This window comes from Engraulis encrasicolus, chromosome 20 (assembly GCF_034702125.1).
Source record: "Engraulis encrasicolus isolate BLACKSEA-1 chromosome 20, IST_EnEncr_1.0, whole genome shotgun sequence".
Taxonomy (NCBI): Eukaryota; Metazoa; Chordata; class Actinopteri; order Clupeiformes; family Engraulidae; genus Engraulis; species Engraulis encrasicolus.
The window spans coordinates 7,064,645-7,083,105 of NC_085876.1; the positions used below are offsets into that span (position 1 = coordinate 7,064,645).

The 18,461-nt window shown below is 45.3% G+C and overlaps 1 protein-coding gene across 1 annotated transcript; it reads right to left on the minus strand.

The window, feature by feature from the left end:
* Positions 1-555: 555 nt before the first annotated feature.
* Positions 556-17,722, minus strand: klhl43 (kelch-like family member 43). The gene is made up of 8 exons (XM_063185279.1): positions 17,568-17,722; positions 9,684-10,423; positions 7,537-7,688; positions 6,854-7,048; positions 5,410-5,517; positions 4,769-4,960; positions 3,586-3,761; positions 556-3,298 (listed from the first exon to the last, which is right to left on the minus strand). Exons 2-8 carry the CDS (start codon positions 10,198-10,200, stop codon positions 2,458-2,460), a joined length of 2,181 nt encoding a protein of 726 aa, XP_063041349.1. The 5' UTR covers positions 10,201-10,423; positions 17,568-17,722; the 3' UTR covers positions 556-2,457.
* Positions 17,723-18,461: the final 739 nt, after the last annotated feature.

Below are 18,461 nucleotides of genomic sequence, written 5' to 3' on the forward strand. Positions count from 1 at the left end.
ACAGTTTACCATTATTAATGGAATTATGGAAATAAATCAACTTTGTCATGTTATTCTAATAAAGTGGCCTGGAGCTGTACTAGCGTAAAGCTCTGAAGTACATTCCTTCAAATTCAGGGCTGGGCAAATAGAGGCGCAGGGACGAATAGTGGCCCGTCATGATAAATATATATTTAAAAAATGGTCTGTTCCATTAATCTAACATCAAATGTGATCTCCATTTCACAGCATGGTTTCATATCTAGTATGCTATGTTTTCATGGATTGCCATAATCAGTGTAGCATGAGTCTACAGGTTTTTAGATCTGCTATTAATTTGCTCTTTCAATAGAAACTGGTTAGAAATGGGTAGTGAGCATTTTGTTTAGGCTCATTGAAAGCATCGTTACAGCATACAACCCCCAAACGTAAGTTTACCCATCCCTGCTTTCAGTTTTTAGGTCTGGCAACTTAAAATCTGCAGGCCAAATCAGTGGTGAGATTCCGTTCAGATGTGAATGCAGTATGGAAGGAGGATTGTGTGGGGGAAAAAGAAATGAAGCACACAAGCCCACATTTCATTTTGTTGGATCAAGTTGGCTTTATTCAGTGAAACTGCTGGGATCAAACAAAACAACCCACATAACATTTCTGTGTCCCTCCCGCTAACTGTTCGCCATCTGAGACCATCCACCCCTGAATCCAAATCCTCTTCCCTCCTCTACCTTATCTTCACAAATGGGGTCGGCCTAATGCAAAACAACAAAAAACGCTTTGCCACATTAATGATAATCCAATTCAACATTAGTTCTATTTCTCTCCTCTAACACCATTCATGCGCTGCCTTATCTGGTGGTGTGTCACTCATTGGGCAGGCATCCCGGTAGTTCCACTGGCGCTCGCTACAGGTTTCTTAAGGTCAAAGGTCAACTGTGGGTGACGTCACACCTCTCGTAGTCTCAGGCCATGGGGGGTCCCGTGTCAAACCGACTTAGAGGTCTATGGCACATATTATATGCTCCATGGGAGATAGATATGTAAAATCCAGTAACACATACACAGTATACTCAATGAGTCGAATTAAGGGCAATCATAATTTGTCTTTCCTCTTAATCTGACCTAAAAGGGTGTCTGATATCAGGTGTGGACCAGTAAACTACCATTAGCTCCTAGGAAGAAGGTCAAAATCACTGTTTCAGTGATTTCAGGGAAAGGAAGTATTACCTGCTTTCTGAACCTACATCAGTGTTGTTGAAAATAAACTGGTGTTGTAACGAGCCACTTGGTGGCAGTGTCTGCAAGTTAATCAAAGTGTGCGCTATTTAAGTCAGTGTGGTGACTAACCACTAAGGGCTTTGGTGACTGACAGACAGACCGACTGATGGTCGCGAACATTCTTAGAATGTGATGTCACAAAGCAGGTGGATGAGGTGGGGGCGAGAAGGCGGAGCCATGGCGTGTCCAGTTATATCCCCCTCTTGGCCTGGGACTGCGTAGGTGAGAGTGTCACGTTCACATTCTCATGTAGTATAGTGTGTCTTCACGTAACTTTCCTCGCAACATCTTACCGTATAAAAGTCTTCTTTTTGTCACTACAGTAACCATACATGTTACATGTAATGGTACTTTTTTTTTTTTACATTAATTTTATTGTTTTTTTAACCATTTTTGTTTAGTTCTGAGTTAATCTACTTTGACAAATAATACATAATAATAACATAGGGATAACATCTATAAATTAACTGTTGATAAAATAAATGTATCCATTGTGTAGTCTTCGGATTATGATGTGTATGATGTAGAGATTATCAATGCATATTATGAACTCCGGCCAAAATAAATAAAAGTGCAAAAGATATTTGTCAAAAAAAACATAGAGGCTCAAATGCTAAACTTCTTTCATACTGTCTTCAATGTGCATGTTCAGTCTCTCAACACACGCTTCACTATCACATCTCCCATCACTGACACTCTAAACACCTATTGTCTCACACACCTCACACATACACACACACACACGTACACACACATACACTCATACTCACTCTGTCTCTCTCTCTCTCACTCACACACACACACACACACACACACACACACACACACACACACACACACACACACACACACACACACACACACACACACACACACACACAGTTCACCAGTCACCCAGTGTTTGACTGCTACATCACAGATTTTTCCCGTGCTAATGTTGTACACACTGAATGCTGACTTCAGTTAGGTCATTTCACATTCTTTAATGACGTGGGCCCTGGCTTTATTGATTGCTCCGAATCAAAACCACGAATACTCCTCAATTACCTCAACACTCATCTTCTCTGCCTTGCGCCCTTGCTCACTCTTCATCCTCTGCCTCCTCCTCCTCCTCCTCCTCCTCCCTCTACCACTCCATCATATTCTCATCGGTAACTCTCTCTCCTTTCTCCCTTTTTCCTCTCCTCCATTCTCTCTTCTCGCTTAGGCAAAGGTATGCTGCAGCTGCTCGCACTGGAAAGAGATGACAGGATGTGGCGGGCAGATGATCACATTATTATTGACGGTATTGACGTTGTTGTTGATGCTGTTGTTGACGTTGCCGGTGGAGTTGGGCGTGTTGCGGTGTCGCCGGGTGACGTGGCGCGGGGGCAGGGCCAGGGCGCAGCAGGACACGCCCACGGTGGGTTCCGGAAGCTCCTCTCCGGCCGCCCAGGCGTCCGTCTTGGGGTCGTAGCGCTGCACAGCGGCCTTGTAGCGCTTCTCCGCCTCGTTCCAGCCGCCCAGCAGGAACAGCTGGCCTCCCAGCACCGACAGCCCGGCCGTGCTCACCCCCAGAGGCAGAGGGGCCACGCGGCTCCAGGTGCCCGAGTCGGGCTGGTACACCTCCACGGTGCGCACGTCCACGCGCTCACCTCCGGAGCCCAGCTGGCTGCCACCCACAACGTACACCCGTCCCTCCAGCGTGGCACTGCAGTGCCAGCCTCTGGGGGTCTCCATGGGCGCCACTTCTTTCCAGCTGTCGCTCTCCAGGCTGTAGGCGGCCACGGAGCGCGTGTAGGCGCAGTTGACGTAGCCGCCGGTCACCAGGATGTCGCCGGAGGGCATGGTGGCGCTGGAGTGGCAGCAGCGGGGCGCTTCCATGGGCGCGCGCAGCTGCCAGACGTTGGTCGAGGGCGTGTAGCTCTCGATGGTGGCCAGCAGGCCCTCGGTGTTGCGGCCGCCCACCGCGAACAGGCGCCCCCCAGTGGCCACCAGGCTGAAGTGGGTGCGCTTCTGCCGCATGCTGGCCAGGTGTAGCCAGGTGTTGAAGCGCGGGTCATACCTGGGGCACAGGTGAGGGGGGGGAGGTGGAGGGGACAGAATGGTCAACGAAACAGGATTATGGCTTGATTCAGTTGCAGTGACAAGTCAAACATGCCCCATGATACGATACGATTTTTTTCCAATTCCACTTCCATTATGTCATGGAGCTAGGGCATTAGGCAGGGGTCAGCGATTTTATTATTTTCGATACGTAAGAATGTCCCACGATACGATATGATTCGATTGTCGGCTGTAGGATCGATGCTTCGATACAAATTGATGATTATTTACGCCCCTAAAGCCTACCTGCTGAGGGTGCTGACGGCGTGCTTGGCCTGGTTGCGGGCGTCGTTCTGGTCCTCTCCTCCGGCCACGTACAGGAAGCCGTCCATGACCGCCACACACTGGTTGAAGCTCTTGGCCGGCAGCTGGGTCAGGTGACGCCAGGTGGCACCACCTTCACGCGGGTCTCTCCACAGGACCTGGGGGGTATACAAACATTTGTGATGTGAGGAGGGGCAAGATCCTAAGCAGCCAACCGCGTGAGCTCATTTTTTGAGTGACAGCAGTTTCCAACAATCAGAGGTTGAACAGTGTGTGCAGCCAGCCAGGGTCTCACAGCCAGGAATTGTTCACAAACGGAAACCCATGTATTTCAAGAACTAAGTTAACCTACAGGAAGTGGTAAACCTGCTAATAGATATCGCACAGGTGTCATTTTGTTGAGAAAATGGGGATTCTGAGCTCTTCTATTAGATGATTTACCACTACCTCAAGGTTAACTTAACCTCCTTCACTGTTGAGCCACTTTCTTAGAATACTCACCAGGGTTCAAACATGATTAATAGGTCATGATTAAGTAGGATTTTTTACGAATTTGTGAAGTGTGGTAATTTGTTTGAATTCGTTTGTTTGACAAGCTATGGTTACAAGGGCACTCTGGTGTTAAGAGCACTGTTGTGGGGTGTTGTGGTGGTGTGTATGAGTTGTGAAGCTGTTGTGTCGCACGCAAATATGCATGATTCTTTCGCTGCATGAGTGTCCTGGGTCAGTGTTCTAAAATAATGTATTCTAAATACAGCACAATCCTTTAGACAGGTAGTAAAAAAGTGACAAAAGTTAAGAAGAGATAGGAATGTTGCTATCTGAGGCCAAGCTTTGCTTAGAATGAAGTATGATATATTGTTCTGTGTGGTCAACCTGTTGAGTCACATGCTAACCTGCATCATTAACCTGCATTATGGTGAGTGTGAGTGAGTGCTTGACAGCAGTGGCATGCACAGACATTTTGAGGGGCAGGTGCTTGAGGTGGGGGGCAGGGGGCATGCGAAACTTCCTTGTTATGTTATATTGTGTTACCATGTAATATAATGCTATGTTATGTTGAACACAGAACATTCTGGGGGAAAAAACTGTCAAAAGGGCAGTCCTTTTGTCCAGTAAGGTAAAGGTGCTTTAGCACTACCTCATCCCTATCTGATCGTCTCACCTCACGGCTGAGTGTCCTCTCCGTGAGTGACGGCCTGCCACCGATGGTGAGCAGCGCCACCTGGCTGCCGCGCACGGCGGTGCGCCTGGACTGCAGCAGGTTCTGCTGGTGGGGCAGCAGGTGGTAGTTCATGGCGTCCACCAGCAGGCGGTGACACTGAGGGTCCATCATCATGCGCGCCACTGGCTGCACCTGAGGTGAGCAATAACAACAATGGGTTAATAACAGGGTTACAATAGGTTAATAATGGGGAAATAATGGGTTAACAACAGGTTAAGTTGGGACGCATCATCCCTTAGCAAAGAGGGACACCTCAGTGGGTGGTACATAGAGTAATTCTTGGCGTCTAAAACTGCAGCTGCACTCCAATCCACACGCTTGCGGCAACAGTTCTTCACTGACTGTTTGATTTAGGGAAGGGTCTAGGTCTTGGCAAGAGCTGGGTCTAGTATGAGGGGGGTGTTACACCTGTATTATTCACACAGGACAGTGAGGGAGAATGGACGAATGGGGAGAGAGAGAGAGATGGGGAAGGACCAGGAAGCAACCTTGGGCTGGAACTGAAGGCGTGCAACAGTACGGCACACTAGCCCTCTGAGCCGCGTCGCCCCCCCCCCGTGAGGCTGAAGGTTGATACTCACCTCGCTCACCAGCTCGTTGGCGGGGATGGTCTCAAAGCGCACGTGGGACAGCACCTCGGCCGCGTGGGCCTGGCGCTGGGGGTCGAAGTCCAGCCACTTCATGGCCACCTGCCCCCCGGGAGAGATCCAGACACACATGGACACATTAATATACTACAGTGTATACTCATGCACAGACACACACATCCACCCAGTGAACACACATACACACATATGCATGCATACACTACACTACAGAGAGAGAGAGAGAGAGATACATACACTGTACACCCAGTGAAACAGATGCGTACATAAGCAAACACACACACACACACACACACACACACACACACACACACACACACACACACACACACACACACACACACACACACACACACACACACACACAGCCATGTTTAGATATCCACAAGTCCCTCGTGTATTATTAATAGTGTGGATCTCAACTGCGGATCTCATCCCATCTCTTCTTTTTAGACGCAACACATTTCCTGTGTAAATATAGACAGCTGTAAATAACATTCCTGTTTGGGCTTGGTCTGAAAGGCAGTCTACAGTATCTATCTATTCTCGCCTTTGAATATAGATGCAGGCCACCGTGTTCATGTATCCAACGTGTGTGGTGTGTGTATTTAAAGGCTTTTTCAGAAGGTACAGTTTCTTCAGCTGTGCCTTGAACATGGATCAGGTGTTCTGGAACAGGTGTTGCTCCAGCAAGCAGGCAAATGTGTGAAGTTTAGCCTGAATTATTTACCCGGTAAACAGAGGCAGAGGAACCTGAATCTGTAACTGTTGCCTTATTTGTCTGAGATTGGCAGCTTAAATGCAGGCGGCGGTGAATAATTCCAGGCGAAAGCCCCATACGAAGGTGAATGGGTGCATGTTGTTTATGTGTCTGTGCCCAGGGCCGCTGACAACTTTTGCTGGGCCCCGGCAAAAAGTCATCTGAAAGGGCCCCCTATCCAATACATACAATGTAATGGTGATCCAATTCTGGGACCCCTATCTCCCTGGGCCCGGGACAACCTACAACATATCCCTTTGCTCCGCCCCTGTCGGCGGGCCTGTCTGTGCCACCTGGGAGGCTTAACATAGAAGCTCGAGGCCATGCATTTATGGGGATGTCCGGAGGGAGAGAGAGGCGGTGTGTGTGTGTCTGTGTCTGTGTGCTATGTGATGAGGGTGGCAAAAGAGAGAGTAAAGAGAGAAAGAGGTGCCTTATTACGATTTCCTTTATGCAGAAGGGAACCTGATCACGTTTGGGCCCCATAGCAATGCATTACGTTGGCATATCCCAATAGCATCTTACTGTCTCTGGTGGTTATCTAGATGGTTATGGGGAACATAAAAGTGTGTGTGTGTGTGTGTTTGTGTTTGCCCGTGTGTGTTTGAGTGTGTCTATATCTACTGTACGTATGTGTGGACAACAGTATGCTGCCTTCACCTGGAAAGTAGTGATCTCAGTAGGCAGCACTAGGTTATCGTCCTGTAGGAAGGATGCGATCTGCTCCAGGGTGAGCTGGTTAAACTGCGGCGTGTCGGTGAACTGGGCGAAGTTCTGGAGCACGTAGCGGCGAGAGGCGTCCCTCACCACCGCCAGCCCGTACGCAGTGGCCATGTTCCAGATGTACACGCACGTCTGCAGCGCAAGGACAAGGACATGGACATCTTTATTTGCACAGTGCATGGCACATACAAATGGCAGAGGTAGTTTAATTTACATCACAGATGTAAAGAACACAAATGAAACGAATGAAATATAAATGAATTGCCAATTACAAATGGATAAATACATTAAAATCACTACAAAAATTAAAATAAAATCACTATTATGAAAGGATAACAGTGATAGCACTGAGAAATGGATAAAAAGTATAGCATAAAAATAAAATAGCATATGAGATGAGATGAGATGAAATGATCATCTCATCTCATCTCATCTCATATCTTAAATAATTTTTTAAAATGGTATAAAACAAAAAGAATAATAAATAATAAATAAACATTCCTAATAATTAAAATCATTTAAAAAAATGAAATAATAAACATAAAAAGACAATTCTCAAATAAATTCACAAAAAAGAAAAAGAAAAACGATATATTATAAAATGCAAGCCTATATCAGACCTGCATGCTGAGCTCAGACAGCAGGAAGTCGCTGCACATCTGCAGCAGGTGGGGGATGCGGAGCACCATGGCGGCCCACAGCGTGCAGCCCACCGTGTACAGGGACATGTGGACACGACCCAGGTAGGCAAAGGTGATCACATTAGCCAGGCCTAGATGGAGGAGGAGAGGAGAGGAGAGGAGAGGGGAGGAGAGGAGGAGGGGAAGAGAGGGGAGGAGGAGGAGGAGGAGAGGGGAGGAGGAGGGGAAGAGAGGGGAGAAGGAGGAGGAGGGGAGGAGGAGAGGAGAGGATGAAAAGGAGGAGGATGGGCAGGTATTTTGGTGGTGTCAGTTATGTTTATTCAAAGGACATCAAAGTAAAAGTATAATTAAAACACAAGACCTGCCGTAGTTCCCTTCCACCACAAGTCACTTCACTGAGTAACTAGTGTGCCGTTACAATAGAGCGATACACCTGCACTGGTTGGATCAAATGTGGGGGGGTGTTCTTTTTAGGTTTTGTTCAGTAATAATGTCTAGCCACCTAATTAGGTACAATTTACTTCTACTTTTAGTGTGAACACCTCTGTGTTTATTTGTATAGTTCAAAGGGGTATGCTGTATGTGTACAGTACATCCAACCAATTCTACTACCGTAATATTATTGTGATAGTAACAACAATTGGGCTGCCATGGCTCAGTGGGCTATGGTGTCAACCCATAAAACCCCCTACCCAACTGAAGTGGTCTGCCCCAACCCATAAAACCCCCTACCCAACTGAAGTGGTCTGCCCTAACTACGGAGGGCTGAGAGGATAAACTAATAGGTGCAAGGATCTGTGTTTTCTGGACCCAACCTGATCCGACCTGAGGCCTAAGCTACAGGCATCAGAGCCTCGAACTCTATTTTCATAGAGAACTATTATATGGTGGAAATTGTACCCAACATTATTTTCTTTCACTGGGCCCAAAACCGCACCTGAACAACACCTGGGCAGAGGAGTCATAGAATAAACCATTCTTACAGTATACCACTATATGGCATAGCGTCTATGAACTTTATGAACCTGAACTGTATGCCCCCACCCAAAGTAAGACAGTCTACGCAGAGGTCCTACCAAGGGATGAGGGAGGGTTGTGGGAAATTTAAGACTACCTGGCACTGCCAGGGGACTGTTTAAGGTCTATTAATACTATTATAGCAGTATACATAATTTTTAATGTGGCCAAGATTCACGGCTAGATGATTTATTGGAACGACTTGTACAATATTTTCTGAGCCCAACATGATGCAACGCAACCTGAGGCCTATCTACGTACTTTCTGAATCTACTGACTCCATAACTCAGGTGGTTGAGTGTAAACAGTGATGCCACAGAGGATCCGCCTACACCTATACCCAGGGGTGAGAGGGTGCAGGAAAGTAAGGATGATTCTAGGGCACCATCTGGCACTGACAGGGCTTTGAGGGCTACTATTAATAAATGTAAGCAATACATGTTAACCCATTGATGCCTGATGTTGCATTGCGCAACATTGGCCCTGACACCTGGAGCTGCATTACGCAACATTCAGGCTCATGAGAGTTGAGACAACTTCATTCAATATCTCTGTTTGTTTGAGATGAATCAACACATTCTCATGAAAGATAAGGGTGGTGTTTAAATGCAACTTAGTGAGTATTTGTTTGTGCTTCAGAAGCTGAGATATTTATGTTTTTGTAGGCTGAGGGCAGCTTTTCTTAAAAAGGGCTCAGGCATTCAGCACACTTTTTTGCAGGTGCCTTAGGCATCAATGGTTTAAATAAATATTATTTTAATAGTATTGCTTTGATAAATCTTTTATGGGGCTCACGTTTTCTGGCAGCGTCCCTGGATGCAACCTGAGGCCTGTATCTACCCAGGGGTGAGAGTGTGTGCTATAAGACCGGCCCATACTTATCCAGGGGGGAGAGGGTGTGCTATTAGTCTTCCCTATAGGCCTATACCTACCAATGGGGGAGTGTTCTAGTCTTCCCTATAGGCCTATACCTACCAATGGGGGAGAGGGTGGGCTATATGTCTTGTTAACAGGCCTATACCTATGCAGGGGTGAGAGTGTGGGCTATTACTGAGACCTATACCTACCCAGGGGTGAGAGTGTGGGCTATTACTGAGACCTATACCTACCCAGGGGTGAGAGTGTGGGCAGCTCCAGCCGCTTGAGCCCGGGGTCCTTGGCCAGCACCTCCCGCAGGTACTGGCTGACGGAGGAGATGACCAGCTTGTGGACGTCGAAGGCCTTGGTCTTGCAGGCCAGCTCCATGTCGGTGAGGAAGCGCTCCTGCCGCATGCGGCTCAGCTCCTCCAGCATGGCCGAGCCGTGCAGGGGCCGGGTCAGCTCCTGGCCGATGCCCAGGCCCCTCTCTCCGGGCCGGAGGAATGGCGGAGGCAGGGGCAGTGGGAGGGGCAGGCCGTTGAGGCGGTTCAGGTGCTCCACGTTCAGAGGGGCCTCGATCTTCTTCACGCCCTCGGAGACGAACACGGCGTCGGAGGCGGGTGGCGGGATGACGGTTTCGGGGGTGGTGGTGGTGGTGGTGGTGGTGGTCTCGGAGGGTGGCGCTGGTGAAATCACCACGGGAGCCTCTGGGATAACCTCGGGCATGCCCTCCTTCTTAGCGCGAGAGGCCTTCTTCTTGGGGGCCATCTTGTTATTCTCTTATTTCGCTCAGTGACACTTTCTTGGACTCACCTCGGTAATAATTTGAAACACACTTCGACACGTTGGCACTTTAGACACACAACCGCACGTGAAGAAGACTGGCAGACAGGCAGACAGACGGAGGGATGTCTCTCCAGACAGTGTGGCAACTGCTGGAGTAGCTTGATTGGTTGAGTGCTTGGCTGACTTCCTTCACACAGTGGCTCTCCTGTAGGGAAGACGTAATGATGATAAACATTAATTATCGGTACAGAGAGACAGAGACGGATCATAAGTGTCTGCCATGCGTCCAACACATTTAGGCAGCTGCACTGGGAGGGAGAGAGTATCCTGCCTAGTGTAGCAACCCTACGCCCCGGGAAGTGACTGACAGCTGTGAGTGTTATGGGGAGGGTTTTTTTTTTGAGAGGCCGGGGACATGGAGGCGGGGCATGGAGGCTGGGAGAGTTTCAGGGTCAGGTTTTAGCTCCCTTTTCAAAGTGCTGATGAACGTCCTGGCATTCAACTTTAGCGGTTTTGCGGCCCGGTGGGTCATAAATAACACATCACTGCAAGGCTTGCGATTATACACTGAAATTCCCAGAGCCCTGTCTGCTGTGTGAGATGTTTTGTTTTTTATTTAGCCGTCGTCCATAAATGACAATCTTGGCAAGGCAGTGTGGAGGATCTTAAGGGCACGGGGACCATCTGTCTAACTAAAATGTGTGCACAAGATAAATATATTCTCTCTAAAAATAAAATGCAACCCCATGCCAATTAGTCTAGCCACTCGAATAATGCCAAGCTGAACTAAGTGTCGGAATCTGAATTCAGATGAAACACTAACATATAAAAATTCACACTGATAAACACACTCACATTTATAGTAATTCATAAAAACAAACACAAACACAAACACAAACACGCTCAAACTGTAAAACACAAACATGTGTAGTGATATATTGTATTGAGTGAGTGAGGGGCATGGATCACTGTCTAAAAATACTATGTTATCAGAGGCACGGGTGAGAGTCCCTAGCGCTTAAATTACCCTCCATCTGTCCACACGAATATGTGTGTATGAAATCCCCCTTCCTCTCTCTCCCTCCGTCTCTAGCATCTCTAGGAATGCCCCAACCCCCCATTAAAAATGCCTTCCCCATCCACATCAACCCTGACCCCGCCCCTACCCTGTGTGAGTCATTCTCCTGATTTTCCATTGATGACATGATTAAAGACACTTGGTCATCTTTGTAAGTCTCTATTAGTATGCTTTGCATCACCATTATTTATTTATAAATTACATCAGTGAGCAGTGTATTTTCATTACTTGTGTAAACTCTTAAAACATGTGCCCTGTTATAAATTTGGTGTTAACACAATGGAAAAGTAGTATTAACTGAAGACTCTGAGTAATGTCAAAGTACCTCTGTAAAATGGTAGTTAAGTCTTCTCCATAAGTACTTCAGCGTTCCACTGGTGAAACAGTGCATATTATGAGATTTTATTAGAGTTTACTTCCTAGGTTTCTGTGTGTGCCAGTAAAATTCCGCTACAAACGTTATTGTGAAAAGGTGTCTGCTAGAAGGGGAGAAAGATTCCATCCCAATCACCTCACAGTCCAACAAAAAAATAATGTAATGGAACAGATTTTGTTGCTCTCAGGTGGTACCATTCCTTGCAGTTAAGACATGTTGTCAGGGCCACTGACGGATTTCGCTGGGCCCAAGACAAAGTCATCTGATACGGCCCCAAACCCAATACATGATACAGAGGGCCCAAAGCACATGAAGGTCCTTGTGTACAAGCGTTCAGCGATACGAGTGCAGGTGTAAGGCAAAAAACACCACAAACTGAATACTGTTTTTTTTCTTTTTCTTTCTGTCTTTCTTTCTTTGTTCCTTTCTTATTATTAATTCTTGCAGTGAAAGAAAAGTAAAAAAAAAAAAAAAAAAGTAGAGTGAGCAGAGTATTCAGAGGGCAGTGTTTTCTGTACTTTCGTTCTTGGTAAAAAAAAAAAAAGGACCCAATTCTCTCTCCCTGGGCCCGGGACAAGAAACCCCTCTGCCAACAGGAACTACCCGATAGCCCAGCCTTTTAAAAGTTACATATTGTATTGCAATAGTGTAAACCATAGGTGAGAGGTGAGAGCTTTGAGAAAGACTGAAACAGGTGTGGCGAGTCTCTCCTGTTCCACACTCTGCTTCGTGTTTTGGAAAGACTCTCAGGTGGTTGCTGGTGGCGCGCGGTGTAACGGGGGGCTATTTATTATCAGGTCAGTGTTTACTAATAGCTGGTGGGAACAGTATTTGGGTCACAAGGAGGCAGCTAACGATCACCCAAATCAACCCACCCCTTCTGCTATTAGAATGACAACGTGAGTCTCAAATTCATCACTGAGGTCACAGAAGGGGTGCTGACCGTCTACTAGAGGGTCAACTTTCTGGGGCGCGTCAAGGGAAACATCTACAAAGATGGGGTAAAACATTGGTAACACTTTATAATAATGTCTGCTTATAAAGCATTAATAACACTTAGTAAATAATGAACAAATGATGAAGAAAGCATTAACAAATGTTTGTAAATGACTCGTAAATGTTTGTAAATGTTATGTTAATATTTTATATTTCTCAAATATTTACAAATTGTTTTTAAATGACTGATAATACTTTGTTTAAAGATTTGTGAAATCATGATCATTATATTTGTAGATATTTTATAAAGTATGAACAAAATATAGCTAATAATAAAAACATTTGTTAATGTTTCATTCATCATTAGTTAATTGATTACTAAGTCTTTATAAGCAGACATTATTATAAAGTGTTACCAAAACATTGCTCTTAAAGAGCAAAGATTGCAGCCTCTGCAACATGTGGAGTAGAGGTGTGTTGCTGACGGAATTTAGACTAAATATTTTGGTGGAGGCCCACTGAACCATCTAGACAGATGGGAAAATATTGACATAGGCAAGTGAGGTGTAGGCTAGTATAAACTCAGTCACTCCCCAAAATGCCCCTGCTAATGTCTTGCCAATTTAGTAGAGATGTAGAGAAGATACAAGCCCAACCTGAAATGTTCACACATTCATGCTACCTATAGTGCACTATATGAGAAACAAAACAATGGAAGCTGAACGAAAGAACGTCTGGACACTGGTGGACTCGGTGCATGGCTTTGCATTAGTGCAAAAACTCAAGTCACAATATTTTGGTGGCATGTACATTTATTTTACTGTGGCAGTCTCTATCCATTTACGGACTAGCCCAGAAAACTCATGACCCATGATGCTTTTGTTTGTTATTGTTGTGCAAAGTATGATAGAACTTGCTGGAAAGTATCTGAGGTGCACACGTAACTGTCAGTGAGCAGCCAGTCACAAGGTCGGGTTTGAGATCGTGTTCGGCAGCATCTTCTTATTGAGGTCAATGGAACATTCTCATCTGGCCCAGGTTCAGAGTGAAAGCTAACCACAAACACAGGTAGATCATACACACACACGCACGCACACAACAGGGCGCGCACACACACACGCACACACGCACACGCACACACACACACACACACACACACACACACACACACACACACACACACACACACACACACACACACACACACACACACACACACACACACACAGCATTATACCTGACTTTGTTTGTGACCTTAAACTCTCAAGCGCACCATGACACCTCACATACAAGAATGGCAGGCACTTACGTAATGTACACACACACAGAGACAATAAGCCGTCACAACAACAAGGCATACTGTCCCCATAAGCACACAACCACACTGTACCCACCACAAGCATAACAACCTGACCTCCAGAGATAAGATATAAGGCAACAGCTGTTCACCAAAGTAGGGACCTGTCTCTGTACACTTGTGAGATATTTTTCTAAGAATACAGTATGGCAGTCTGTGATGAAAGCTAAAACTGTAAATGGCATTTTTTTAGGTGCATGAATCCCAGTGTTTGAATTAAGGAAAAAAATACAGTGTTGAGTCAACACTGTATTTTTTTCCTTAATTCAAACACTGGGATTCATGCACCTAAAAAAATGCCACATGTTGACCCTATACTTTGAGAGTCACTTTCACTCCTTCTTTCTTGTATTTGGTATATTCTATATGTGTTTGGTCCCATAAGTGTTGAATGGAAACTGCATTTTTAAAAACTATATGGTTCAATTGGTCTTAGACCTGGATCAGGAATGTGGTTGAAATGATGTTTACCAAATGTCATTCTCATCACATGTGTGTTTAGAACTGAGATCAATGAGAAGAGAGAGTGTTGGGGAGAAGACTGCAAAGGAAAGTGACCTTAATACGGTAAATATAGCGGTCATCATCATATCTAAGGTCATCACTTCGCGGGAACAGAGGTTGCCAAAGAAAAAGAGCATTTAGGAAGTCTTGAAAAGAACCATAGTGGTATAAAACCAATGACTCAGAGAAAAAAAGGGATGCCTGTAGTTTGTTAATCTTTAAAATAATGCTTTCCAAAACATTTAGGGGTTAATAAACTTGAACACTAAGTGAGGAGTGAGGGTCATTGCTGCACAGGAGGAGAGGAGCGCCATTCGCTCTCATCATATGTGCAAATTACAATAGGATTTCTTAGAAGAATTCCAAAACAAAAAAGTCGCAATGCTTCTGAGGAGTACAGGGAGAAGTATTGGGAATATATCAGAGGTCATTGGTCGAAAAGAGGAATGAAGCATGATGCAAGTGAAGATGATGGATGGATGGATGGGTCAGGTCAGACAGATGGACGGATGGACAGAAAGATTGGAAAAGATGAGAAGAGTGTTGGATGGAGGGGGAAAGAGGAGATGGGCAGAGTTTTTTTAAAGAGGTTCCAGTGGCTGGCTGCAGCTGTTGTGTTTGTCAGGGTTGTTAACGAGGCGCGTGTGTATGTGGTTATGTGTGAGATGGGAAACGTGATGGTGGTGGGGTACCCTATAGCGGTCACCAGGGCTCCAAATCAACACACACCAAGTGACCAAAATTCAGTTTGGCTGGTAGAAAAGAAAACGTATTGGCTACTTTTACTGGTAGTGAGTATATGTTTGGATAGTGAGAGTTAACTTCTGGCTAGTGATGACAAAGCCCTTTAACGTTCACCAAGTCAGACTGGCACGTCAAAGTCACCATGTCCAACCCCCTTTCACCCCCCACCCTCAACCCCACCCTCATCACCACCAACCACAGACCCCCATCTGCCCCCCTAGCACTCCTTCCACCCATCCTCGCCACCACTACTGCAGGCACTTCGCATGCCTTCTGCCGTGGCTACTGGTTATTTATAGGAGTTGAGAAACACTCCGTGGATTGCTAGGGCTAGAATAGCATAGGCTTTCTTGACTAACTCTGCCGTTCCCTCTCTCTGTCTCTCTGTCTTTCTGTCTGTCTGTCGCTCTCTTTCTCTCTCTCTCTCTCTCTTTCTCTCCACACCCACGCACGCACACAAACACACACACTGAAATACACAAAAACAAGAACACCAAATGCCAGCTGTGTTTGCTGTAATGTTTCTCCAGTTTGTGAAAGAGATGCCAATGTCTGTGTGTAGGCCTAAATGATAGTGTTTCAATAAACGTAGGGAAGCAGACACTGCCATGATCATACGCTTACTATATCATCTAGTTATGGCTAAAGGCCTACAGGCCTGCCAGTACGTGTTTTAGGTTGGGCTCATAATCTGACCAGGGAAGTAACAGTTGATACATTTCGGTTTAGATAACTCATGGTTAACAAGCCTGTTAAGAAAAGCATTGGGCATCACTCTTTAGAAAAAGCTGCGCTTAGTGGTTCTAGTTCCCATGTTTCTGAGGTGCCACTTAAAGCAGCCTTGCCACTTAATGTGTTAAGACACGATGCCTGGTATAAGTTTGTTGTTACCAAGGTAACAATGACCAAGTCGTAATGTATTACTCTGTGTCATGTCATAGTGGTGTAGTGCTATGGTAGTAAAGCTTTCTTAACAAGTGGTAAAACATTACAATTAATCGATTAATCGACTTCAGCAATTAATTGCCAACTCTATTGCTGAGAGACCCAGGTGAAATGGACATGATGAAGTGTATGTTAAGAGAAGGGTGTGAAGAGTGGGAAGATTTCAATGACTTTGGATTCAAGAGTAGCTAAAGCGTAGTAAAGAGTGTAAATAGAAATTCATTTAAAATTAGCATTTTATCTAATTTTCAATTAAAATGTTTAGATTTTTTTTTTAAGGAGAAATACAATGAATCATGATTCGATCGATAAGGTAAATCAACAAACAATCAATGAATCAATTATTTGCATCCCTAATTCCGTATACTAGGTATACTAGGCTTCATACGTCTGATGATTAGTGTTTGTTTACAGTTCCTGTACACGCTTTATGCAGCTGTCCTCTGTGTATATCATGAACGTCGGCCATTTTTGATAGCTTATTGGCTCACTGAGCTTTCCCATCAATACAGACGGCGATCAGGTTGCGAACAGAACTGAGCATGTAATTGTTTCTTAATGTTGTCATTAGCACCCACCCCACCTAGTTTCACATCAGCCCCCCTTTGTCTATGGGTCTTAGCCTAACCGTGTAATGGTGGTCTTAACAACCTGTCAATTACACCATTTCCATGAGCCCATGAGAGAGAATGCATAATGACATTGCACATGAGAAAAAACGATGCCTCTCAGAATGATAATCAATTAGTAGGCCTATTATAAAATGAAATTTCCATCAAGCTGGAATTTTGTTGCCTTCTGTAAATGACAATAAGTCTCTTCAATCTTGCATCTTGAATCTTAAAAACTATAGGCCTACAAGTGTGATTGATTCGCTACAGATCTCAACATAACCTTGTAATGCTGGCCTGATGTTATCAACGGTTAGTTTCCTCTAAGCTCTCCTTTCATTCAAATCTCTCCTAGCATTCCTGGCTTATCAGCTGTCTTCTGTCTGACCTTGTGTAGTAGCCAGGCCTTCAGCTACACATCTCTCAGTAAAAACACTTATTGTCACTCGTGTATTAGTACTGTATTACTGACCATGAATGACAAGCAGGTACTTTTTCTCCACAGAAAACATTGTGGATGACATTAGGCCTTCCAGTTCTGCAATCAATATCATTATTAAAATAATAAATTAGTATTAATGGCTACAATCTTGTATATTAGCATTTCCCAAGGTTATTAATGAATAATTATGTTGATATATCAATAATGATAATTTCAAATTTTCAAATTGGCTATCAAAAGCTTAAAAACAGGGGACTTGAGGACCATTCCCAGCAAACAGGGATGTCTGGTCACACTGTTGTTAAACCGGTAGCCAATACGACAGGGAGAATTCCCACTTTCAGAGTCATATTTACCTCTTATTGCTCTCCGTCACCTTCCGTATCGTCCCTTCCTTATCCTTCCTGTTTTCACCTTCTGTGACTCTATAGGTTTATCCTCCTCTTCCCACGTTCAGTACCAGTGTTGCTCTATCCTCCGCCTGTCTGACAGTGTTTCTGTGTGTGCCTGTTTGACAGCACACATGTGTTGGGGTTCCTTGGCCGGACACCAGCACTACGTAAGACGAGACCACCACACAGGCACCCAGCTATGCGTCCAGCTCCAAATACAGACACACACGCGCGCACACATGAGCACACACACACGCGCGCACACACAAACACACACACACACACACACACACACACACACACACACACACACACACACACACACACACACACACACACACACACACACACACACACACACACACACACACACACACACAGCCAAATACAGAGACCCTGCCAGAGTCACTCCATATTCAGTTACCCCTTCCCTCTTATGGCAAGGGGCTGGTTTTGTGTGTGTGTGTGTGTGTGTGTGTGTGTGTGTGTGTGTGTGTGTGTGTGTGTGTGTGTGTGTGTGTGTGTGTGTGTGTGTGTGTGTGTGTGTGTGTGTACTGTATTTAAAGCCCAGGCTTCTGGTCTTGTATGCTTGAGCTAATCTGAGTATATTGGTCTACTACCCACAGAGGGCAACAACGAGCTTGGGGTTTTCCAACAGTTTGCCAATACATGTGTGTGCTATAGGCTATGTTCAATATGTCGTGCCATGTATAGGCCTATTTTGAGTATTTGTGTATTTATGTACCGGTATGCTGCTGGTCACCTTAACTTTGGGATTAATACAAGTTACTATATTCTACAATATGCAAAATGTATGGACTATATAACTGAACATCACTAAAGACTAATGGGTCATCA